At 42.2% G+C, this 26,785-nt stretch overlaps 2 protein-coding genes across 4 annotated transcripts; both read left to right on the top strand.

Annotated features, from left to right (window-relative positions):
• The first annotated feature begins 11,060 nt into the window (after positions 1 to 11,060).
• On the top strand, positions 11,061 to 23,364 carry eda (ectodysplasin A). Of its 2 annotated transcripts, none has more exons than XM_020087629.2 (8): positions 11,061 to 11,581; positions 18,198 to 18,297; positions 20,097 to 20,135; positions 20,422 to 20,592; positions 20,941 to 20,975; positions 21,089 to 21,140; positions 21,743 to 21,867; positions 22,166 to 23,364. In XM_020087629.2, exons 1-8 carry the CDS (start codon positions 11,207 to 11,209, stop codon positions 22,424 to 22,426), a joined length of 1,158 nt encoding a protein of 385 aa, XP_019943188.2. In that variant the 5' UTR covers positions 11,061 to 11,206; the 3' UTR covers positions 22,427 to 23,364. The 2 variants fall into 2 exon arrangements, with proteins under 2 accessions (XP_019943188.2, XP_019943102.2); XM_020087543.2 differs by having other exon boundaries at positions 21,743 to 21,873.
• Positions 23,365 to 23,619: 255 nt separating this feature from the next.
• Positions 23,620 to 26,682, top strand: LOC109624678 (tumor necrosis factor ligand superfamily member 13B-like). Of its 2 annotated transcripts, none has more exons than XM_020079545.2 (6): positions 23,620 to 23,897; positions 24,023 to 24,110; positions 24,236 to 24,289; positions 24,373 to 24,473; positions 24,576 to 24,714; positions 26,057 to 26,682. In XM_020079545.2, the coding sequence occupies exons 1-6, from the start codon at positions 23,712 to 23,714 to the stop codon at positions 26,170 to 26,172; spliced, it is 684 nt and encodes a 227-aa protein (XP_019935104.1). In that variant the 5' UTR covers positions 23,620 to 23,711; the 3' UTR covers positions 26,173 to 26,682. The 2 variants fall into 2 exon arrangements, with proteins under 2 accessions (XP_019935104.1, XP_019935099.1); XM_020079540.2 differs by having other exon boundaries at positions 24,373 to 24,485.
• Positions 26,683 to 26,785: the final 103 nt, after the last annotated feature.

Genomic DNA, 26,785 nt, shown 5'->3' with positions numbered 1-26,785 from the left:
CTTTGCATATGGATGAAAGTTATAATTTATTTGACAGTAGTTTCAATATATGAGCGGGGCTATTGCTAAAACACATGGTATTGAATTCTTCTCTATGCAGATGCATGCAGGTTATTATGGATTGATTAATTTTAAACATACAATATGTAACTTTGAATGCTAGTGGTCTCTAAATCAAAACAATATTAAAAGACTTATGATGACTATTTGAAGCATTGAGGATCATGGGAGTAGTCGTCTTCATCCCCTTTGCCGATGAATCTCTGAAATAACTGACGTGACTCAGGCACAAATTATCTTCACAGATGAGGTTATGTATTAAAGCTTTATTCATGTTCACCAATACAAACAGTAGAAGAAAAAAACAGGCTAACTGATTAGCAGTGTGTTTTAAAGGGCAAAGCGAGTATGACACAATAAAAGGCAAACAAAATGAAATGTCCCATTAACTTGTATAAAGTTTGAGATTTCTCTGGGTTTGAACATTGTTGGAAACATTTTGGATAATGTCAGGACTCATGTCAGTAAAATATGTAGCTGGTTATTAAACATTTGATTGTTCCATATTATATTTGCAAAAGGACTTATCAGGGAAAACCAGTGCATAAGGAGTTCAAATCTGATCCTGTATCAACACCTCCGATCTGACTTGTTGAGGAACTCTCTAAATTACACTTCACATTATGATTACAGTGTGCTGCGCCTGCACTCTATCGGATCTGCTCTTTGGTTCGCTGAGTCCTTTCCCAGTATCTATTCTAATAAGCGGCAAAGTTAATCGAGAGCATAGACCAACACAGTTTCCCCCTGGGAGCAGCCAGGCAGTGCAGCTGACTGTGGCGCTGACAGCCAGAAAGCATTAAGCACAAGGGTACTGCCGCCCAGTGCAGGCACTCAGTGAACCATGACGGTGTCATTTCTTTTAATAGGGCTTCTTTCTTTCTCTTTCTCTCTTTTCTTTCTCTGATAGACTCTTTCCTCCTCCTCCTCCTCCTGCCCCCCTCATCTTCTTCTTCTGCCATAGTTTCTTTCTTCTCTCTCATACCGCCACCAGTGAACCCTTCAGTCTTCTAAACATCCTCATGCCTACCTCTCACATCCTTTTTTTTTTTTTTTTTTTTTTAATGTTAAATCCCGGCTCTCGTTTGCCTATTTAAAATGCAAGACATGGGGATGCAGTTGTTGCTGAGAACCCCAACGGCGTGTGGGGAACTCTAATTGGTTTGCTTAACCTTCAGAGCACAATGAGCAGGCTGTAATGAAGGCTCATGATTCATGGCCAGGTAATAAAGCTGAAGAGGGCCGTTTACCCAACAGCATGCGCGCACACACATACCTTAAGACGCTCTGAGTAACACACAGCTGCATATGGGATTTAACACAACATCAGGAGTGTGCTGTCAGACAGGCGTATGGTCCCTAATAAAGCCCTGAGCTATTCTACTGAGAGACTATTGAAAAGCATTCTTTCTTGGCAAGTGATTTTCATCAAAAACATGAAACCAACATGCCGACCAGGTGCGGGTAATTTAGACGCTGTATGCCAGCAGGGGAAATTATCAGGGTGTGTGACAGTTGACGACATAATGCAAAGGTTTTCATGTCGGCAGCTCTGCCTGAAACACACCAACTGTGCACAGGTTGCTCGCAGGTTGTGGACAGCGAACTTCTTTTCAAATGCCACAGGCTGAGGCCAGGCTACATGTCATGCAGTGTGCTCTGATGACAGCTCTTTCAGAGGGGACAACATCCAGCTCTGTATATGAGAGCTGAGGGAAACTTGTTAGCTCCACTGGGCAACGCTCCCCAGGAAGCTGAATTAGCTTGAGTGTGTGTGCGTGCGCGTGTGTCTATCCGCGTGTTTGTGTTGTGCGTGTTTGATGAGGTTTTTTAATGAACTGGCGGACTCCTGTTGGATATTGCTGTGTCAGGGTATAGTCTGCCTTTTAAGGGCTTCTGAATAAGTTATGATATTTGGAGAGATAATGAGATGGAGGGAAGGAGATGGAGGGCGTGAAGGAGCTGAGATCATCAGCAGAAAAGTCTTAACACAAAGTGACAGCTGGAGCTTTGAGGCCCTTTTCAAGGTCAGACTGGGATATTCAGAGCAAAAATGTTGAGCTCCTTTAAACTCCTTTCACAAATTTGAATGAAAAAATATACACTTGCACTTTTTGAGATTTATTTTTAGGTGAAAATACTTATCTCACACATTCCCTGCTTGTGAATTTATTAATGAATTTAACTCGTGCCATTTAATTTGCATTAAATTGCATATTTAGGGTTTGCAACAACCACATAGATCATTTTGGACAAAGCCCAGTCGTATGAGCTAATGTCGTCCGACTGACAACATGGAGGCTACATTTCAAACGTACACTCTTTTCCAATTCAGCCCACAGACACTACAAATCAGTGCTGCACTGATGCTCTGACACACAGATGCACTGTTTCATATAGGTGCAATGAATTCAGGTCATTGTAGTTCACTAACAGGCTTTCAGGACTTGGCAGCATTAAATCTCAATAGTTTGAAACAAGTAAATCATTGAGAGCCTCGGGCTCCATGTATAATGACACCTGTAATAAATCTGAAACAAAAAGGTTTACTTATTGGATTGTTAATTTAACTGGTAATACATCCTGTGAAGCCAACCGTCATCTATAAATAACCGTCGCGTCTGCACGCTCACATGTGCTAACCGATGTCAAGAATACAGAAGCAGCAGCGTGTGGGGTTGGTGTTTAAATTACATTCAAACCATGAAACGCATGTGTTGAATACAGGAGAGGAAAGTTATTCAAGAAACATTTTTATATCAACGAGCTGTAGCCGTAGCACATGTAACCCACTGTATATTAGGCCTTCAATTTGCCTCTGTGCTAGAGATGTTCCTGTCTGGAGCCATTTCATCATGAACTCCATAAAATGTCTGAGAAATTGGGTCTGGACATTTTCCCAACTTTGCCTTTCACATATGAAGAATGCAGCGGGAGATTGTCTGGGTCAGATTCGTTCACAACAAGAGGAAAATGTCTGGAACATTCAGGGGGGGTGCCTAGATAGAGCATGCAGGAGGCAGGACATGATGTGTTAATTCCGCTGCAGGAATCACACTCCTATGTGTTAGAAACATCATGAACACACCCACTTGCTCAATGTGAATTCTCCCGTCATTTTCCAGCCATTATCTCACACTCACTTACACATTTTCCGGGAGAAGCTCACTTGGACATTTGCATTCTCGCATACAGCTTCTCTGGAAATCTTCTGGAAAATGTCTAAAGTTCAGTGCACATTTGAAAGCAGCTTTGAGGAAGTATCTGAGGGAATGATTTCAATGACTAAGCCTCAAAACTGCATATTTCTGCTTGTTAATTACCACTTTCTTTTATTTCTCGACCTTAAACTTAGTATGCTGCCAAAAACTCCATGCAGTCTGGTTGATTCCATACACTATAGTACTTCACAGCACTGACTGTAAATCATCGGTTCACTGCCAAGTTGTCAGACCCCACACTTTTTCTTGGACGCCACATTTTCAACCACACACATTCTGTGGGAGACTGAGGATCCAGTTGTTGGAACAGGTTGTGAGGCCAATGTTTTTGAAATATAACCTGATGGGTGGATTGCTGAGCAGCCTGACCAGACACAGGTTTAGGGACCATAGGAGATAAGGGCAGCCTAGAAAAAGTCAAACTCAAAATGACTACAAAGAAATACTAAACTAATAAGTTGACTTCAGTCTGGATGTTCTCTTCTGTAAAATGGGTGGTGACCTTCTACAAATTTGTTACCATAGACTCGTTGTCTGACAGCCATGCTTTGTTATCATAACTGATAGCATCAATGTTCGAAACTGTACATTTAGGACAAGAAAAGACAGCTTAATATCAACATATGTGGAACCACTGGGATTCCTGCATAAACAATATCATAGTATCACTTACTGAGATCCAGCAAATGAATTGTATGGGTATTGATTCTTACTGAATATTTTTCACATTCATAACAAGTATAACAAAAAAACACTTGGAAGTGCTTTGGTATAAACGATAGATTTTACGACATTGACATTTAAAGCATTTGTAATCAGTCTGCTCTATAGCGATCATAGCATGGAGCCACAGTAGCACATCCTGCCAATATGCGGTTGACCAATCATGATATTTCAACCCATTGTTATACCATCAAATATCTACCTGAAATGTGTGTGTGTGTGCGTGTGTGTGGTTTACTGACAACACATTAAATGATGATGATTAAATGATTAACGTTTGTCACTTGCTGCTTTTTAAAGTCAACAGTGTGTGAAGGTATCAATGCTGCTCTTTGTGTTGTGAGAATATGAATCGGTTCATTTGATGATTCAACCCAAGCAACTTCTGCCAGGGCAATTTGATAGGTTGCCCTCATGATGTGCTGCAAGCAACTTCTTTTGTAAGTTGTTTTCTTTCTCCCTGGTGAACACAACAGCAATTACTTTCGGTGCTTGGCCTTTTCACACCTCCCATTCACTTTTTTTGAGCCTGCCCATTCAGCTGTTTGGTGGAAGGGGAGAATTGTATTGTTTAACTACAGCAATTTCCCAGTGAGAGCTCTCAAGTCATTCATCTTGTAGAGTACAGGTGAACTCACCCCGTGAGGAAGAAAAATTTATGAACACTGACCCGAGCAAACGGATATTTTTCTTCCCAGCAATGACTGTGCTGGGATCCAAGTTGAGAATAAGAGTGAGATTGAGGGAGACAGAAGAAAAAAAGGATGGGTGACAAAGTGCACTGTTGGCAGTATATGAAATGGACTAAGGTCACAGGGTAGGAAATGGAAAACCCTGGCACACGAGCGTGCTAGATTATCATGACATGATATGGTTGAGTATTCATTGAGTGTGACACTGCAAAACTATTCTCCCCATTTTAAAATCAGGAGAAAATATAAACCAGTAAAACATAAAAGACAGAGAGATAAATAAACAAAGAGAGCAGCGCAGAGAGATGGGCTGAAAGGTAGATTACCTCTGGGTTCACCTCAGGTGTGCCTCTTGATCATGCTGTTCATACTGTCTGGTTTAGAGATTCTGATATGGGTGGTGACTGTTTATTGAGGCTGGCAGAGGTTGTGCTCTCAGAGGTGGCAGCCTCACATGAGCCCCAGAAACAAGCAGCGTGGAAAACATCCAGGAACCAGAGAGGCCGTAAACCATCGTCCTGGCACATATAACGGCTGAAATAAACATGCTTCTCACTCGTATTTCACCTCTTTATTGGACTCAGCTTCATAGCACATCCAAGATATACAAGTGTCTACAAGAAGATAGTCTAAATGATCTCTCTATCACTGTACCTGCTGCGGGTTACCGAGCAATCTGATGCCTAAAAACCCAAAATGTAAACATTCCTCTGACGACCAAGCTGGCAGCGAGGCATAAAAAAAATCAGAGTGGGATAATGGCTTAAAGTATTCTGACTCATATCCTATGATTTTTCCTTTTTTAAATTTAAAGACACAGAGTTGGAGAAACTCTGTACTATGGTGTTTTAATGTGGACGTGTAATTTACATTGCTGATAATCTAACCTGTGTATTACTTAATCGGTGTATTTTAATTGGCTAAGACACTGATTAATATTAGTTATCAATGTTTTAACAATTGGTCACATATCCATAAGTGAAAAGGTTCATATATTTACTGGAGATGGTGGAGACAAAAAACAGAGCAAAAAAAACATGTTTGTTTCATCAGGAGACCAGATACATGATTCCAAACAAAGACTTAAGTTCTTTCACAATATCTGCTGGATGTTTAAAAAGTCAAGTGTTTCCTGACACATTCAACTTTACTTGTATAAAGCAGCAATAACTAAGGGCCATACGTATATTCATGGAGTGTCATTAGCATTAGAGAAATGTTTCTGGCCACCAGACGTCCTGAGGGAAAAAACTGGGTGTTAAACTGATAAATGCTCCATATGTTCACCAGCTAGTTGCTGAGCAGGTAGCATCATGAGTGATTAAATCCTTCCTTCTTTCTTTCTGTCTTTCTCTCTTTCTTTCTGTCTTTCTTTCTTTCTTTCACCCTGTGTCGTGTTAAGTGTGTCTCGCATGGTCCTCTGCTTTTCATTAATAGCTACAATGATAGAATCGTGTCTCTGCCAATGGTTCTGCAGTGTAACAGACAAGGTTACTCACAGAGCACTGCTGAGCTTAAGGCAGGGCAAAAAAAAAAGACAGCCTGTTTAATAAATTGCCTGAAACACCGAGCACTTGGCATTTTTAATGAAAGTGTAGATTTTTTTCATGAAAGTTCAAGTGTCTGGACTATATGGCAATTTCAGTCAAAACACGTAGCAAAATGTACGTATTTACTTAAACATTGTTCTTAAAGCTGCATGCATTGATATGACTCTGTGTCTATTACAGTCACAATATAAATGGTTTTATCCTCTCTCAGTTTTGGTTTTATGGCCTCCAACTTCACTGTTTTTGTTCCGTCTCGATACTCACGAAGCATCGTTTCCAGCACCAGCAGGCAGCATTTCTCTTTGCAAAAGCCTCGATAAACCCAATGTGCGTGCTTACCCAGGACCAAATGGCAGACAGATAAAGTTAGTGACTAGCCGGTGAATATAATAGAGCATTTAGCAGTACACACACACACACGCACACACGCACACAAACACACATGGTCCCTCAGGAAACCAAAATTAGAGCCAAAGACCGAGTGGAAACTGGACTTGTATTCATCAGGTATAGACAGACGCATGACTCCAAATGCTAATGCTGCTCCATGTTTGCTCTGTGTTTAATTAAGCTGCTGGTCTCCATATCAATGTTATAGTATATTGGCATACTAATGTTGTGTTTGCAGCTTGTTTTGCTGCTCCCAAGTGGCCAAAGAAAAAAAATCAATGTTATTGAACAAGTGTAATTTGGAAGTGCTCACCTTTTTTACATATTTGGCTTTATACTTACACCACTATATTAGAGAAGGAAATGAAAATACCAGCTCTGCATTTTTAAAAGCAGGCTACATATAAAAAGGTAATTTCCATGTATAAAATGTGATGAATTGTTATTATTGTTAGCAGTTAAAATGAGATCCTTCACCAGCTACATAATAGAATATATATATATAACACTGAGAGGAGTCCTACTTTAACTCCCTGAGACAACGTTGCTTTTAATTCTTCAGTTTTTTCTTTGAGTAAGATAGCATATTTTTTATTTGTAATGGAGTATTTTTAAATTTTAGCATTAATTGAAAACTGAATATGTCTCCCCACCCAATGTTTTCTTCCTGTAGCAACACTGGAGACTCATATACAATGAAAAACAGGTAATGAATAAATCCAGTTCTAACATGATATTGTTTGCTAATTCCCCTGAACACGGTTGCCTTGAGAAAACACACAATACAACCATACTAATTCTGTGTGGAGTTAAAAGAGAAATATATTCGATTTACCCACAATGATTCTATACCGAGTCCCACATGACAGTCTGCAAAAAGAAAAAAGCACAAGAGAGTGAGGTGAAGGCACAATACCAGCACGACACAAAAAGACAGGGATATACCACCATACTTGCTAACGGTTTAAAGACCTGAAATGTTATTTCAGAACTGACAAAAGCCCTTGTTGAGAGCTGAAACTCCAGCACTTCTATATGTTGTGTGTATTGCAAGTTCTGGTAGCATGTAAACATAGGTGTGCAGTTATCGCGAGTTCTGGCTGGTCTCGTCTTGTGCTGTGTGGGGGTGCAAACATGAACGCAGCTCCAGACTAGGAGGATCACAGCGGACGTTTAGGCTAAAACATTATGTAAATGATGCCGGCTTATGGACACACCAGTGTTTTGTTGACTCAAACACTTCACCCACCCCTCCATCGGCAAAGTGGTGAGTAGACTAGTGAATTTCCATTTTTTGAGTGAACTATCCCTTTAAGACAGACACCTGCAATGAGAGTGAATGAATCATTGTTCAGGGAAATGGGAGACATGTTCCAATCTACAAGAGATTTATAGGTAGGAAATCAAATACCACAGCATATCAATTAGTCAAGGTCACACCTAAGCAAACCAATGCGCAGAAGCAATGACTCCTGAGGAGGTAATGTATGAAGCAGGGAGCATTTAAAACAATTCACTGTGATATGTGATGATGTTATTCTATTAGCTATGAATCACTTGGCGAGAATCCCAATAACGGCCATTGATATTTGGTTTTGATTTATGCTCAGTTTACAAATGAGAACAGGAGAAAGGAGAAATTTACAGGTAGCACCTCTTTAACTGAGACCAGGCAGCCATCACTCTTCGAACAGCTTGTTGAAGCCACAAGCATCTGCCCACCACTCAGCTCTCCACGGTGAAATAGGAGTGTGCCTATTCCTCCTGCAAAACTCTATCATCTGGCAGGAAAAGCCTCTAAATCTTGTTATAAGCTCAGAGAGGATAGAGTGGCACACCATTTATGAATGCTGCATTGAGGCCCAGGGGATGTTATGAGAATTATTCCCTCGCTTTTCGATGCATAAAAAAACAAATTTTAATTGGCACAGGCTTGAATGTTGTGTGTCTGAAACAAGGCAGCAGATAAACAGAACTCAGACAGTGGCATTATGTCAAATGTGACCTTCTCCTCGGGGCTGCATGACCTCCTCTTCCCACAAAACAAACATTGACAAAAGATTTAGAAAATACATTTGATAGATGAAACAGCCTAAAGCAGCTCCTCGTACATATAAATTAACTTTCCTCTAAAATAAATGTGCTGAAATTATGGAAGATGCATGTGCCTAACTATTCCAGCCCTGAACGATCTGCTTCTGAAAGTCATTGTGCCTGCTGCTTGGATGAAAAGCGTGGCAAACATGCTTAGGCTGAGCCCTCAGTCACAGGCCCTGTGAGGGTTACTTTGATTGTCTTTCTCTCTTCCATTTCACTATCTCATACGCTAACAATGGAGAAATGAGTTCCCTGGAGATGGGGAAGGAGGATGCTCAATTTGTAATCAACAGTCAACAGAGAAACCATATGATGCTCTACATACAGAGCATAAAATACAAGTATGTATTTAAATTTAATCATTCAGCCAATATGAAGCTATTTATATGTTTTACGTCCAAGTTCATCAGGACACTGATAAGCGCTGTTATTGATTTATGGCTTGGCAATGCTGCCCTTCAGTGGCAGCTGACTAGAATCACTTTTTTTCTGCATTAGTCGAAGGAATGAGACTGATCATGCTGAGGATAAATCTACTGTGATGCAGAATAAGTGTGGACAAAAGCAACCCAGAGGTATGTAATAATATACGCTCACCTTTTTGGAATAATCAACTTAATGCAGGACACATTTCACAGTGATGAAATACCTTTTTCTGATCTTCAAAAAGTCATTCTTCTCCATTACTTTCCTACAACAATAGCCAATGAACACCCAGCAATTACTCAGTGTCTGTCAACGTGAGCTCATATCATGAAAGAGCGTGTACCTCCTTGTAGGTCAGGTACACGCAAATGTCAGGTTTTGTCCCAAAGAAATAAAGACAAATGGTATGTGGCACTTGCCCAAAGACTAATCTAAGCTGGCGATCCATCAAGGCCCCTGAAGTTTCAGCCTGCTCAGTGCACTGGTTTCATCATCCTGAGCCTCAAGGACAGACTGATCCACAGGCTACCTCTGGTTCCTTGCTTCAGAGATCAAAGTGTCGACATCTGAAAAGAACAAAACTAAGGTTGGCTTTTGGATGTTGAAAATGTAGAAACCGCGGTGCCACATTCAATCTTGTTAAAGCATCGTCCTGACTTTTGGGTAACATAAATGCCAAACTGTTCCCAGAGTTCAGAGCTGAGTGACACGTGTTTAGAGAAGTTGATGGTGTTGTACACAGAGCTGTGCTGACCTCACTGTGACATTGACTCTCTTCCAGGCCGGGCCCTGACAGGGTCCAGATGCAATTAAAAACAATTATGCAACATGTTGCCTGTTTAAGGAGATCATTTGCCATGCTTTTCCACTCTTTGATTGCATGATGGATCTGCCTGTCGCTCGCTCCGTTTCAATAACAACACCGGGCAGTATTTACCAGGGTTTCCAATCAATTCCTCACACGGGACCACCACTCCGTGTGCCACCCACACAACAAAACAAAGCGCCAAACAAAGTGCACCCATGAAAAATGGTAAGTCCGAAAAACTTAAAACACATGCGTAAACAATATAGTATTGGGCTTTCAGGAGATTAATCACCGAGGAAGGTGTTGTTGCCTGAGTAATACTCACACAACAAACAGACACAGAATGATGAACTGAGAGTCCATCCTCACCTCCTCCATCACTGTATGGTACGCTGTTGCTCTACTGCCAAGGACAAGGTCAGAGTGCAGCGTGTTATTCGCTCCGTCGAGAAGGTGCTCGGCTGCAGCCTGCCTCCCTTCGAGGACCTGTATGCCTCCAGGACTCTGAGGCATGCAGGTAGGATTGTGGCCGACACCTCCCACCCTGGACACAAACTCTTTCAGCTACTTCCCTCTGGCAGGAGGCTGAGAACCAACAGGACAAAAACCTCACGCCACAAAAAACCCAACTGCTGCTGGCCTCATCTAAAAAGCCTGGGACCCCATCACTTCATTGCATGACTAACAACTGCACATACTTCAAATTGTAAGTATCTACCATATTGCACAATCATTTTCTAGTGTTTACAACACTCTTTTCTCGTGTTTATATGTTTTCTATCTTATAATGTCTCCTGTTCTTATATTTTGGATTCATGCTTGCACAAACACACCACAGCAAATTCCTTGTATGTGCAAAGCTACTTTGCAGTAAACCCCAGGTCTGATTCTGATTCAACACGCTGTCATTATCAGGCTCTCACAGGCGCTGCAGAGACTCGCTTTGTCCGTTGGGTGTCGCTCGACTACTGCACCTGGTGGCGTGCAGCTCCCCCCCCCCCCCCCCAGAAGAAGACCTCCGGCCCGGCTCGCCCGGGCTCGTGAGTGAGTGTCCCGGACCAATCGCAGCGGAGGTGGGCGGGTCCGTCATTGTTACTACAGACACTCGCAGAAGTTCGCAGCGACCTGCGGCTGCTGCACCGATGAGTCTCCACGTTAAAGAATAGCCGCGGCCCGCGCGACACCCGACGAGCCGAGCATGCCGAGATAGAGAGCGTCCCACTCGCGCTCCGTCCCACTATGGCACGCGACGGTCCCCACGCGGAGGATTTCCCGGACAAAGTGATGCCCGGAGCGGCGCCCTGCACGTGCGGCAAGAAGTGCAGGGGTCGCAGCGGCAGCGGCAGCGTCGTCTTCCTGGGATTATTCCTGCTGTCGCTGACCCTGCACGCCGTCACCCTCGTCTGCTACATGGACCTGCGCTCCGAAGTCAAGCGGGAGATTATCCACCAGAAGCGGGACTCCATGTTGACGCTGAGCGGGGTTGACCTGGCTGACCCGGTGGCGGTGCTCTCGCTCGGCCCCCCGCGGCTGGACTCCGGCGGCAGAGGAGCAGCAGGAGGCGGCGGCGGCAGTAGCGGCAGCGGAGGAGGAGGAGGAGGAGAGGGTCCTGAGGTAAAAACAACCCCCCCCCCCTCCCCAAATAAATAATAACGAAGCAGCTTCTTCAACACATTGTTCTCATTCCTCACACGGAGGCAGTTCGTGTTCGTTCACCTCCACCTCAGTCCTCCTGTTCCCGTATCACGGTGTCAGGTTCTGTGCCTGCGCTCTGTCATGGCATGTTTCTGGGCAACTTATTTTACAGTAGCTTGTCACGAAGTTTTTTTGTTTTGTTTTTTTAATCTTTGCCAGCTCCGTTATCACGCGAATATGTCTTGAATTGTCTGTGACTCAGCCTCCTGAGAGAAAAAAGAGAAAAGATGCACTAAGGTATGAGCCTCAGGTCTGTCACCTGGCCAACGTTGAGGTTAACACATCCGGAGACAGGGGGTGAGGGGTGGGTGGCAGATCAGGGAGGATGGGTATGGTCCAGATGTTCCCTTCATAAAACAAGAATTTTGTTTGTTAAATCCCACTTTTAACTCATTTACCTGCAAAATAGCTTTTCCCCCTGTAATCAAATCACATGTAACCCAATTTGTCTTGATTCCAGAGCTCCCCCTCCTCCTGTAGCAGGCAGAGGTGATGCTCAAAAGTTAGGCCCAGCTGGATTCACAGGGACGGGTCAGTCAGTGTGCTGGAGCAGGTGGACAGAAAATTAACTGGATCACCAGCAGGTGCAAAGCCCAAGGGCTGATGTAAATTCATCAGGACTTAGATGGGGCAGTTGGTACTTGGAGCAGAGCCAGGCCCGGTCTCACATGTGTTTTCTTCTCTGGCAGCAGCCTGATTGAATTTTCACTGTGTTGTCTGTGGCTTTGGCAACAACCCCCACCACCACCACCGCCGCCGCCGCTGCCTGCACACTCCCTAATTTCATCAGTACAAAGGGACCAAAGTGGAGGTCTCAGATTTGCGTTGCTTGTTCAGTTCTCTCATGTGTCACCAGTTGTGTTACCGTTTTTTGCAGAGAAAATTATCCAGTGTGCGTGTGTGGAAGAGGTGGGGGATGGGGGCATTGGCTGAAAATGTAGTTGTCCGGAACCATCAACTTGATAGTCCCTGAGAAGAATCCAGGTTATTTAGGATGGAGGCACTTATTTCTCTGCAAGAAAGATTTTCAAGGTCCACTGCCGGTATTTGGGGGTTTGTAACATTTTCCTTTCATTTCATTTTCCTTTCACAAGTGGGAAGCCGAGCCTATTCATTTAGCCCTCAGTGTGTCCTTTGCTAAGCTTATTTTAGATAGTAGTGGTTTCCCTGGTTAGAGCCGAGTGAGATGGGCCTGGTATTCAACCCAGATGGTGACTCTTCATGAGGTGAAAGACTGTCGCCAGGCTGTAAATATTTAACAGCGCTGTGATGCTGTCTATACCAGATGTCTGCATTAAACAACTCTGATTACACATCCCACAGTTTACATAGTTGGAGAAACAGGAGCATGTGGCATTCGGACGCAGCGGCCGCACTTGTTAGCTTTTCAGGCATTTGCTTTGAAGAAGCCCTTTTGTAGGCCGAAAAATTGTTTATTGGATTTTTCACACAAGTCTCCATCAAAGGGCCTTGAGCAGCACAAATGATATTTGATGTGATGGCAGGCATACATGCAACATGCAAGTGCAACAGAACGTGAAGAGTATTCCTCGAAAACAGAGACCAATTACAATCTGGTAATGGAAAGAATATGCAAACAATATCGACTCTTATCTGATATGACAGAGAGAGTGTATAGGCTTTGTTGTCATATACTGTAACATCAAGTGTGTGACCTCTGTTCACATGGACTCATTCTGCTTTGTGGTCGAACACTGAAAAATACAAGCAGTGTGGTTTGTCATTGTGTAAAAACAGCTTTGCAAACCAAATTCAGTGCCTGTCAGACAATTTTCAACTGGGTTGGTCAGTGTCGGACATAAATCAACCTTGGTAAACAGTGCACCCAATGGAAATCCAGACATATTTTTGGTTAAGCTGTGTCAATTAGCAGCTTTGTGAGTCAAACAGAATGGAAAGAGAACTTTGCCTGTGTTGAAATCACGCAACAGTTCTTTATTAGAAATGAAAATCGTAAAGGAAAAAAGTTTTAATCTCTATGTCAAAACGTGTCCACGCTCGAGTTTAGAAAAAAACACAGTTCTGTGTTTATCCTGGAGGCAAATTAAGTTTCACTCTACTGATATCAAATTTCAATTCTATTTTTCACCAAATTTTAATCAATTTTATTAAATGTATTATCTTGCTGTAGTTCAGCCACTTTCCACCTCTTCTTTTACAGTCCGTCAGTATTTTAAGGCATTTTTGGCGAAGTTTAGCAGAGTTTACTGACGCACACCTGAGCTGAAGAAAGTTACTGAGACTAAAAACTCCCCAAAACTGTATATAACTATAAAGTCTCTGATCAGTTCTCTATGAACAGAAGAGGAGCTGCTTGTAACTTTTATGGGATGATGTGAGGCAAGTAAAGAAAATAAGACAAAACGGCAAATGCCATCAAAACAAATTTGTAACAATAAAACACAATTTGAGCGTATCTGTACCTGACAGGAAGTCTATAAAACTTTATTTAATCCTTTATTTTATCGGTTTTGGACCAGAAATGGAAACAATATAGTTCTGTTATCTAAACTGGCTCATGAAAGGTTTATAGATCATCAGATATTTTGCTGGCAGTAATACTGACTGAAACAGGAAGATATACAATAAAGCATTGGGCCAATAGTAATGGTGAGATCTTTGTTGGAGAAATTTCTGACAAGCACATAAACATTATGCACCACTTAACATCTCACACATTTTCAGATCCTCGTATTCGCTTCTTAATGAGAGCAGATGATGTGGTCATTTATGATCTGGGTCTGGGAACTGAACAAACACTAACACACCCCTCACAGCCACAGTGGGTATGCCCTTGAGCAAGGCAGTAAATTCCAGCTGTCCAGCAGATCTGCACAGTTCTCAACAGTAAAAAGTGTGTGTGTGTGTGGGTGTGTGTGTGTGGGTGTGTGTGTGTGTGTGTGTGTGTGTGTGTGTGTGTGTGTGTGTGTGTGTGTGTGTGTGTGTGTGTGTGTGTGTGTGTGTGTGTGTGTGTGTGAGAGAGGTGCGATGCAGGGCATGACTGAGTAAGTGTCACTCAGGAGTCGGCTGACCTTAGTGAGTGAGACATTATGAAATTCAATCCACAGAGTTGTGTTTGCTTGGTTAGCGTTTAATATTTGAGCCTAACATTTTTCTTATAACCATTATATGAAATAATTCTCCCCTCTGATGTATGCCTTCAAAGTCTCACAAAGAACAGATGCTGAAACATCTGGAGTCTAGTTAACGGCTATTAAAAAAGTCAGTTTGATGGGACACAAAGTCCTCAGCAGCATGTATGCTGGAGTATCTGGAGTGCCGGGGTGGGCTGTCACCCACATCTACTTTAATCGTGACCAGTGCATGATTAGTTAAAACAGCGGTATCATGTGTACAGATAGAGCAGGCCCTACACATCAGGGATTAATCAGCATGGATGCAAGTGCCATAAAAGCACAAGGCAGAGGAGGTAAAAACTTCAGAGGTCCTCATATCTCTGCAAACTTTTCCATATAAGAATAGTCTTGACAGGCAGACGAAGAAGACGCCCAAGATTAAGTCCAGAGTCGCAAACATCTACCAAAATAATACATTCTTGAGGCATTCACAGCATTCAGCTCGGCATCACTTTGCCAGCAAGTGTTGCAACAGTCTGAATGTGACTGGCTGCTGACAGGCAACATTTCCCTCAGGTTGAGTTCCACAGCTTTTCTAGATGACAATCTATGGATGCTGTTATTAAATTACCCAAGTTATGGTTCAAAACACATGTCCCTTCCAGAGAGCAGCGTTTGATATTGGCTGACTGAGGTAGGGACACTCCTTCTGGGTGATATTTAAGAGGAAAACATGCTGTCATTGAATCTGTCCAGGAGTGTGAATCACAGCAGTATTATGAGCTTTCAGTCCACAAAAAAGTATGCATGCCTTTAAAGTTAGTAATGCATCGGTGATGGGCATCCATTCTACATCTGGCACTCTCAGCCACCAGTCCTGAGGTTAACCTCCTCAACTTTTGTAACCTCGCATTCTTGACCGCAATTTAGTGACTAAATCTTGGACGAGCAGTCAAAATTAAAGGCGTCACTGTAACCACAAATGTCTGTATTTGTAGCGCAAATGTGAGCAAGAAGGACTGAAGGCGTGAGCCATAGCATTTTATTACCATAATCAGCTTGAAATGTTGTGAATGTCGTGGAGTCTCAGTAGTGTATACGTGCAGAAACGGGCAGAAATACAAGGCGTTGTGATATTAAGTGTTAATAGGGAAGAATGAAGTCTGCTCGTCAGAAAATTACACACCCCTGAGGTGACTGAAATTTAGTCATATCCTCACGGAGCAACGGGGAATCTCATCCTCTGAGCATAACAGCACCCCCCATGCTTTGAAGATTCGAGAGCCCTCTAATTAATAGCATTTTTCCCTTGTTCTGAAAAAGAATGGTTTACTCAATAGTTGGCACTTGGCATACATACCAACACATTGTCATCCTGATTTACTGTAACTCTGTGTGCCTTTGAAGGGCACGAACGCTGTAAATGTTGTAATGACGTGAAATGAAGCAAACAATGCCGCACAACCATTTTCTCATAGTCGTATAATGTGATATTTTTATATTATTTCTTTTTTAATACTCGTTTACAATCACTTTGTTCCCAGCTGCACCAGTTTGGTAGTAGCCTAGCAGACTGCTTGTTTGTTTTTTGTCGTCCTGCTGGAGCTTAATCTCGGCCCAGAAATTGGCTATTGAATCATGTTTGGCTGTCAGAACAGACGAAAGTGTAATGCCATATGCCTGAACACACACCCAGAATCCTTTGAGAGGTAAAAGCCCCCTATATGCCAACAGCTGGAGAGGAGATGTGGAGACACCTGTGCGCCAAATGAACAGCAAATGTCGCTGCTCGCGGGAACATCTGGAGGTCTGTGTGTCGAGAAACCATTCCAACACACACTCCTCCATCAGGCTGGAATTCCCGTGCTTATAAGGTCAGACATGGCTGGCAGCTGGTCAGGACTGTAGACTTTAACTACCTTTGAGCTTGCCCAACACAGCCAGCGGGGGGTGTTCAACATGATACAGCTCATCCTTCACCACAGGGGGGAGTTCCCACATCTGAGATGAGGTAGAGAAGAAACTCGAAACATAACTTTTCTTGTCTGTCTTCTCATGGTCTTTCAGTGGCTCTGCATGAAAACCACACAAAGAGGCACTAGGAGTTCACGCCGCTTTCAGAAGGAGATTTCTCGCCGTTGGCGGAGTTTAACAACTATGTTTACTTGAGCGTCACAGATGGAAACATGGAATATGTCATCTCGTCACCCCAACTGGGATAAACCCCCACGGGAAAGGAGAGGTCAAAGGGTCTGTCAGTAAGCGTGTCTGATTCATTTGTTGCAGAAGAAACTGACTGATACATCATTATTTATTATCTTTTGATCCATGCTAAGGTGCTGCACGTGTCACTGCTTTGGAAATGTCAGTTATACAAACTCTAAGCAGATGTCCAGTACAATACAAGCTGTCTGGTTGTCTGTCCTCAGCTGTTGAGAGCATTTATACCTCGTACCCTTACCGTTATTTATGCTGACACTCCAAAGTCTGTCCGAAAGCGATCTCATATATTGTGGGGCTCTACTAAAACAAGGCTTTGGGTGGTCGCGGTGTGTTTCCAGGGCCGGGGTTTCTTTGTCTGTCAACCTCTGGGAATCCTCCAAAGATGTGATCACAAACTGGCTCTTTTAACAGAAAGCGACTTTGAACAATCTTAAACTCTGAATCCTTGGTAGGAAACATTTTGTTGTCAGGGCCGGTCCCATCTTGCGTGTGCTACAGTCAGGTCAACACGTCCTACAGAGTTCATGTGAATGTAGGTCAACCAGAACCAGTCGCATAAGAACACAGGCATGCAGTTTGTCCCGCCGCTCGCTCACCCATGGGAACACCCCACCACTGCTGCTTTTCCTTGGCTTTTCCTGTTCCTAGGGGTGAGCTCAGACCAGCTCCATCACATCCTTTTCTTTGCTGCCGTTGTTTTAGCGTATTCACGCTACCTCTGAATAGGGCCGGGACCAGGTGCCATATGAATGGGTATTGCTCTCATATTAACCACAATTCATGCCCTCCTTTTGTATAAAAAGGTGAATTTTAGAGCAGCAGTGTCCAGGTGACTGTCTCAAACTGCAGAAACGCAGACAAAAGTGACTTGGGTTACAGGATAGGTTACAGTCCCAGTGGGGCAGACAATGACTTGGCCGCAAATGAATGTGCCGGCTGACAGTGTCTCAAATCTTTTCAAATGCCTCAAGTTGTCTCTGTGCAAACATTATACCCCAAGAATAGAAAGGCCACTTGTAACATGGTTTTCACTCTCCAAAACTCGTATCACTTATTGCTTTTGTCTGCTTCCTGGAATTAATATAAGGTTGCCTCGGCTGGTATTAATATTCTGAGGAGAGCCTTTGTGTTCAAAGTGAATAATCACCCCAGAATTTTCTGCGACAGAAATTTCCCATGCTCATTAATATTTTCTTTTCTCTCCTTTTCACCAGGAGAGGTTACTGCACAGAAATAGCGACTTCCGTGCCACAAAGGATAACAGGGGCATAACTCAGCGAGCGAAAAGGAGTCCCGGCAAGCAGCCAGAGTCGGGTACGAGCAGTTTTTTTGAATTTATCATCACATAATGTTTTTTTATCACACCTTGACACAGACGTATGCTAATACTTAAGCTGTATTGCCTCCCCATCTTTATTCTTCAGGCCTTAACTTCATATTCAGTGCTTTAAATGCCTTAAACGAACTACGCTCTCTGGTGCACCTGCATCAGTCTATTTTCTGGCCTGGTAAACTGTGGGATAATGGTTTCTGTAAGTCTTGCTTAAGGAAGATTCGGTACTGTGTAAATAACAGATTTATGCTGGGCTTAAGGCTCTTAAAATTTGAAAACAGTTTGTTAATGGTTTCTCACTTTTCTCGTGGAATGGATTTTTTTACTGCTCCATGCTTACTTAACAAAGCAGCTCCACCACATAATGCTGCTGAGTTTATAGAGCAAGAGATTAAATGGAATGGGATTGATTATTACTTGGATAGCAAAGAGGGGGTTTGGGAGGGTTTTACCAATTTGAAACAGACAGCGAAGGCCAGCGTTGATTTCCCCTATCTCAAAATAATATCAGGTCCCCAAAATATCTCTTGTATCTAAGCAGATTAAGGCTTTGGAATCCAAACGTGTTATCGGTCACGCCTGAACTGCCAGAAAAAAGAAAAGAAAAAAAGATCACTTGTGGGAACATGCAGTCATTTTAGAAAACCAGGTGGACATCTGGGTTATCATCTTCAACTTTGATGGCTTTCATTAAACCCACTGCATTGATTCATCGTAATCAATAGTTCTGTGACAAAACCATATGGCCAATATGTCTAAAATTACTTTTGTAGTTTTTGTTTAGAATGTGAGCTATGCAAATAAAAGGCAAAGGCTTTGAAGTTCCATGTCTGAGTGCAACAAGTGCAGCATGATCACAAGGCATTCCAATGTCTGTGGCGTGACACTGAATACTTGGGGGGAAGTTTAGTAATTGTGTTTAAATTAGAAGAAAAAACTCACCTTTGAGACTTTCTACATAAATCAGTAAAGTCCCGAGCCTCTAAACACTAATCATTCCCAGGTCTCTCTTCTGCTCTCAGCACACAGACAAAGGCTTTTGTAATCTCAGCCTTAGATGTGTGTGTGTGTACCGTGTGTTTGTGTGTGTGTGTGTGTGTGTGTGTGTGTACGTTCTCTCCACTCCTCTAACGGGCACCAGATTCCAGATAGGGCTGCTCGTTAAGAGAAATCTATGCGGATGCATCCAGTCATTTAGCCAGAGGAGAAACGCTGGCCATATGTTTGAGGGGGACTCAAACTGTGAGGTTTTAAGGTTAAATGGCCTTTGTAGTTGTAATGACATGGTAAACACAAGAACAGCGAGACGGCATTTTGAAAAGGATTCTTCAGCTGCACACAGAACACACGCAGCAGCACACTAAGTGCATTTTGTCTTTCAAGCGCTGACATACAATAGATGCCCCCCCAACATCTAGAACGCGCACAAACACATGCACACAGACTTTCATCTGCATTCTCCATCTGGGCTTAATTCAAAGAAAAGGATTTTGGCAGGATAAAGTATCTCTCTAATGATCTTCTCCAGTTCCACTGCCTGTGAATGCTTAAGGCACTTGTTCATACAGAGGAGGTGAAACCACACTTACAAATTACTACACTAGAAGATACCACAGACTGACATACCTCCACTGCAGTGTTGAGCGCACAACATCATGAATCTGTTATTTTAGCCTGTTTAGGATACCTAGAATGAGCTAGATACCCATGATGTTATCTGAGATGATAATTGTTCAAGAGACCATTTCAAGTTTAATCACACTGTTTTTGTTTCTTACAGAATCGACTGGAAAGGAAAAAAGGAAAGAGAGGAAAAAAGGTGATTCAAAATTCTGCCTAAATTTCAGTTGTATTTGTCATCGCTTAGACTGCTGCTTGCGGTCTGCTTTCTCGAGAGTCTATCCAAAATCCTATAATGTTTGCTTAAAGTGAATGGCAAGCTTTCAATATTTCGCTCCATCCTTCATGAAAGAATTCTGACATTATTCTTGCTGTTCTTCTTATCTGAATTTACAATCTGTACAGATGCTTTATAAACAGACAGTCAAAACATTAATCTGCTTCATTTTTTTATGTGCCAACCATTTTGCTTTCTGTCTGCACAGGGAAGAAAAGGTCTGTGCCAGGCCCCCCTGGCCCCCCCGGTCCCCCAGGCCCACAGGGCCCACCGGGCATCCCTGGAATACCTGGTATTCCAGGAAGCATTGGTGTGGGGCCTGCAGGACCTCCTGGACCACCAGGGCCACAGGGACCTCAGGGCGCTCAAGGCCCAGCAGGTATAAAACGTAGAAATGATACAATAACACGCTGAGATAGCTAAGACTCAAACCAGAGATCTTAAACACCCACAAGTTGAGAGATTTGTTCTTAGATTACAGTCATTTCCTGCATGTAGACACATTCCCACACTAGAAGGGGGCTCAGGTTGTCAAAATCGATGAACTCATTGTCTGCACAGTGAGGGTTTTGGATGCAGTATGTCTCACATTGTGTGGGACAGCAGTGCTCCATCTTAAAACTATGTCAGTGTTTGTTTTGTTTTAATCTACATGTCTTCTTTTGTTCCTCAGCGGTGCTGACAGCCAGAAATTGATCATGTCTCTCCATCCCTCTTCTTGTTTCAGGTGTTCTGGATAAAACAAAAACCAAGGAATTCCAGGTAGGCTTATTTAATTTAAACTCACACAAAATCCCTAATGGAACCAGCCCTTTTCCAGTTTTACTGTGTATTCTAACCCCAGCCCTAAGTCACCAGAGATCTTTGTTTTTCAGCCTGCAGTGGTTCACTTGCAAGGACAGGAAACAACCATCCAAGTGAGAGAAGGTGGGTCTTCTGTGCTTTTGTAGTTACACCAGTGTGTTCTACACAAAACAATGAACATGCTTAGTCCCTGTTAATCACCTGAATCTGCAACTTAACTAATACACATCCCTATTACACCTTAAGACTGTGGTTGGTCATTTGGTTGCTTAAAAATTATTTATTCACACACACACACACACACACACACACACACACACACACACACACACATATATATATATATATATATGATATTTATTTATTGGCCTTATGGAAAGTTAATCAACTACAGAACTTACAGAAGATGTTTTGGTTCAGAGGGCCAAATGTTATTGTTACAATATGTACTTAAAATATTATGTTAGATTACAGTAACCCCAATGTAATCCCATAGCTATTATACGATTAGCAAACAGTTATGAAATTATTATAAAACTCAAGTCAGAAGCAAAAGCCTTGCGTGCTAGCAGTTTTTTGTTTCCCTGGATCAGTGAGTCAGTCTGAAAGGAGTGAAAGCATCATTAGAGGGTTTATATTTTCTGTCAGCACGGAGCTCTGGATGTGGTTAAAACCTGCTGTAATCTATGTTGACTGTTTGTTTGTGTTTGTTGTGACATGTTTAGATCTGTCTGAAGGCATCCTTAGGAACTGGAAGATGGTGTCCATCCACCATCGAGTGTTTAAAATGCACCCTCGCTCTGGAGAGCTGGAGGTGCTGTTGGACGGTGTCTACTTCATATATAGTCAGGTAGAAGTGAGTACGGTCCTTGACGTAACTCTTAAAATTTACAGTTCAGACTCAAAAGAACTGGCAGTTTAAAAACCTGCTTGCTTGGCTTATCCATGAATTTTTTGAGTTATGAGACACATTTCTTTTTTCCCTCTTTCTCAGTGGCTAAATGTGCAGCTTTATAACTCAAACTCTTGAAGGCCACTCTGATATTCCAGCTCTTACAGCTTTTCACTAAGCTCTTAAATATTATGTGGACTTGTTTTGACTACCCCTCTCAGTCGTTTGTGAATTTCTTGTCTCTCCGCTCCACCAGGTGTACTACCTCAACTTCACCGACATTGCCAGCTATGAGGTGATGGTGGACTCCAACCCGTTCCTCCGGTGCACGTGCAGCATTGAGACGGGCCAGCGCAAATTCAACACCTGCTACACGGCCGGAGTGAGCCTGCTCCGCGCCGGGCAGAGGATTTCCATACGCATAGTGTATGAGGACACGCTCATCAGCATGACCAACCACACCACCTTCCTGGGAAGCGTCAGACTTGGAGAGGCTCCATCTGCTGGACAGAACTGATAACTACACAGCCACCAGGCCTCTTACAGAAAAGAAAGAAAGTTGCTCACAATGGTCAAATCAGTCCAGAGTCACACTGTCCTCTCATCCTGCCCGATCTGAGATAAATAAATTGACAAGATCTGTTTTAAAAGCTACTACTAGTCCACCTGTTGCCCCTGTTTACAGGGCACTTAACTCCACTAGGTTATTAAAGTTCAGGAACCCCCTGGGTGACTTAAGTTAACTTTCACAGCTCTGTATTTAAAAGGACAATATAGACTGTTACGCTTCACCTCACCTTGATTCTGTGCAAAGAGCATCAGGCTTGATGAGCCAAATGTCCGTATCAGACAAAAGTCTATTTATAGTCACAATGTTGTCTCCAGCCAGACAGCATCTTCTTCTTCTTCCTTTAGGAATGACACTGCGCTGACAAGATACTTAACATTTCCATACCTTTAAGTGCTGTTGAATGATAATCTTGTATCTCCAAAAAGTAACATCTAACCATCTATTTGAAATATTTTAATTGCAGTTTGTACACTTGGCCTTTTTAATTCATTTAATTATATTAACAGTTGTAATTGGGTGGTTTAACAGAGGTTTCTAAGTTCCATATGCCCTGGGTTATAAAGAAAATAACAAAGATCATATAAATGTTGAAAGCAAATACAAAGTTACCGATGCAAAACTGAGAAAATCTATTAAAACTGGAGTTATAAGGTATTCACAGAGCAACAGCACTATATATTTTGCGCACATTTGCACTACAGCATCCCTGCAGAATATCAGTAATATGTTTTGTTTCAGCGCTATTGTTTAGTTACCATATGAATGAATCCATGTGGAAAAATTATAATTGTTTATACGTCTCTGTACATATTGTATATAAAATGGGATATACTTTTGTAAATGGAGTTGATTGATGGATTAAAATGTTTCATTTTCTGTCTAAACGCATTTGTCTGTCTTTTGTGCCTGTGCAGCTGCTGGTATTGATTTAAAAGGTTAAACTGCTCTTTCATATTGGAATCTGTTGGCACAAGTGCCGACAAGAACAAAGGTTGTTCTGTCAGTGTGGCCTTTAACATGGCTTTGACTCTGACTGCATGTTTCACAATACACTGCAATTTGGCTGTAATCTTCATACAATCTAAATGAATTCCATGTTGAGAGACACAGAGGAGATAGTTCCTCATTTAGAAACTAATTTTGAAACAGAACATTTAGTTTTCCGGGGTTAACTGAAGTGTGACCTCACCCATTTGAGTAACTTGAAGACATCCAGTCTGCAAGTCTCGGTATGCTTTACGATTCTTTATTATTACTAACGGCATTTATGTTTTGTCTCAGTCTTTTCCTGGTGCACAGAGCCAGTGTTTTAGAAAATGATTTTCGGAAACTCCAGAGGGACTTAATTTTACAATTAAATCAGCCACGTTCTGAGGGAGTCAATGGGAGAACAGCCAAGATGTCAAAAACCAGGGAGGTATGTCACTGATTATGTAGGATGGAGTCATCTTGGACATTGTACTACTGAGATTTATGCCATTAGTGAGTATTCTGATAGTGCTGCAATAATACATTTTCTCTTAATGCTTTGTTTTCTCTTAGGACATTAAGTCAAGTACTTTCCAAAAAGCTCAGAGTTCTGTGAAGATGTCCTTTAGGAGAGACAAACGGGAACAAGGCAGCTGCAGAGGTGGGTTGGAGCTGAGAACTGAAAATGTGTCCATTAGTTATGCTCTAATCTGGTAGTGAGACCATAAACAGCATTTGCTAAGTTAATAAAATTAAAGTATTATGTTTATTTCTCACTCTTGCCAGGTCAGACATTCCTGCAGTTAACTGCGAACACTAACAAACAACCAGACATTAGAGGTAAAACTAAATTTGAGTCTTTGGCTTCAGAATTGCACGGTCTGCCATTATTTTGAAGAAGTGTATCTCGCCTTCTCCCATAGGAAATATAACTGTGATCCCTTGGACAGTTTCTGCACAGCAAGGAAATGCAATTTCACTAAAGGAAAACAGAATTGTTGTCCAAGAAGATGGTTATTACTTGGTGTTTGGACAAGTATTGTGTCACTGATCTCAAGCAATTACTGAGTTGATATTACATCTGATTTGTTCCAGCTTTTCAACTAATGTTCTGCTTAATTCACAGGTTTTGTTCAAAAGCCCGAGCGCAGTTATGGGTTATGTTATTCGAAGCTGGAGCTCCCCAAAGACAACATCGACTGAGCTGTTGCGCTGCCTGCAAGAGATGCCTGATACAATCCCTGCCAACACATGCCACACTGCAGGTCAGTGAGGCTCTGCTTCTGCTCTGTAGTCTGCTCTGCAGTCTCCTCAAAGAAATAACATTGTGAGAAGATTGACATCACCATCATTGCTGCAGAGTAAATATGACGCTTAAGCCAGCAGCGGGTTAGCTCAAAGCACAATGGCTGGAAACAGGAAGCTAGGCTGGCTCTGTTTAAAGCCAACAAAATCCACATACCAACAGCTCTTATATATCTAATTTGTTTATTATGCACAAAAGCCACAATGTAAAAACAACACATGGTTTTAAGCGCAGTTATGTGCCATTCCTTGGCCCTGGAGCAGTAACTTCCTGGAGTTAGACCAAGTAATGGGCAGACACATCAAACCCTGTAAAAATATGTAAATATGCCGGTTCTACACTTTGGGTTTCATGCTAATTAACGTAATAAGACACAACATGTCAATTACCAAAATGTATTTATTGATATTGATGGAATTTGGGCTGGATGTTTCCCCACAGCATAGATGCACTGTATATAAATGGCATGACAGCTTCCTAAAAGTAAGGGTTTCTGTCATTTTAGGTAGTTCTGGTGTGCTTACTTTTCCCTTGAGTTTGAATTGTTATTAAATTTAATTTGATGCTATAAATACAAGGTGAAATGTCAGGATTGACAGTGGATACTGACTTGGTCCAGTTTTTGTATTAGTTGGACATTGATACTATGGCTCCATCCCCTGACTGCTACTGCGAGACTCTGGGCCCCAAATGCACAAGATGGCACGACTTTTATCCAGGATGTTTTGGCTTCATTTCTGAATAGAGGAAGTGGAGACGAGTCATCCATCTGTGGCTCACAGGCTGTGTGCTGCATAAAGCTTACTGGCTGCTGGCTACACCTTAAGAATGACCAATTAGTCTTCTTATCTAACTCTTAGATAGAAAATGAATAAGCATTATTCCCAAACATTAGAGTTATTCCTCTAACCTAAGCAGCATTGTCTGTCCTTGTGTACTAGGTCAAACTGCCATCTGTCTCTCATTGATCTTTAATGATTTGACAAATGGAAGAGGTAACATACTAATAAAAGAGCATAAAGCATGAGACAAGAGGTCAAATATATAAGTACAACCCATTGAACAGCCATGTGAGACTCTGGATTAACATGTTAGACTGCTGACATATTCCACTGCTGTTCTCAGAACACCAAAGAGTGAATATGTTTTGGAAGAATGTGGTTGTTCATCCTTTCAGTAGAGTCCATGAGACAGAGTTTAATGCCAAGACGCACAGCTGCACAGAAAACTCCTCACTGAGACACTTCATGTCTGTTTTCTCAATATTATCTATCTCTTGGGATCCTATCTGATTGTCACAGGTATTGTGCAGCTGCATCAGGACGATGAGCTGGAACTGGTGATCCCACACAGACCCCAGGCCATCGTCTCACTGGACGCAGACTCGACCTTTTTTGGTGTCATACAGCTGAACTGAAACGAGGCGGCGATAACCAGCTCATTGTTGCAGGAAGTGGGAAGCTGAGCTGTGTGAGGACAAGCTGATAAAGGACAAAGTGACAGCAGCAGGAAAACTGTTGGAAACAGTTACTCATCACAGGAAAAAAATAATCAACGTTTGTAATTGAGCTGCCAGTTTGACAGTTATTCAGCCCTTTAAGCATTTATGTGTGTCTGTCAGGAAGTCCACCTGGGCCTGTCTCTGAGCATTGTTTATGTGTACTGCCACCTCCTTTCATTAGTCTATTTTTGCACATCTCTTTATACCTTGCTGGGCCGCTTCCCTCCAGCTCCACCTCCACACTGTCTGTTTATTTGTTCCTCTCATCTATTTTTGAATGGTTTCCATTTTCCTCAGTCTGACAGGAACAAACAAAGGTATAAATTTATATCACTCAGGAGGTGTTTTCCGGGTTGTCATGTAACTCCTTAGTGCTGTAAATGCTTTAAAATATCATGATGAACATTAAAATTGTAAGAAAATGGATTATATGCCTCAGTTATAATATTTTAAAATTCTTATTTAGGTTCCTGACCCATTTTTTATGTATTCATCGAATATTTATGACATTTAACACATAAATGTGACC

The sequence above is a fragment of the Paralichthys olivaceus genome, chromosome 9, assembly GCF_024713975.1.
Source record: "Paralichthys olivaceus isolate ysfri-2021 chromosome 9, ASM2471397v2, whole genome shotgun sequence".
NCBI classification, from domain to species: Eukaryota; Metazoa; Chordata; class Actinopteri; order Pleuronectiformes; family Paralichthyidae; genus Paralichthys; species Paralichthys olivaceus.
Note: the sequence above shows the minus strand (reverse complement) of the source record. Positions and strands in the feature narration are given on the sequence as shown.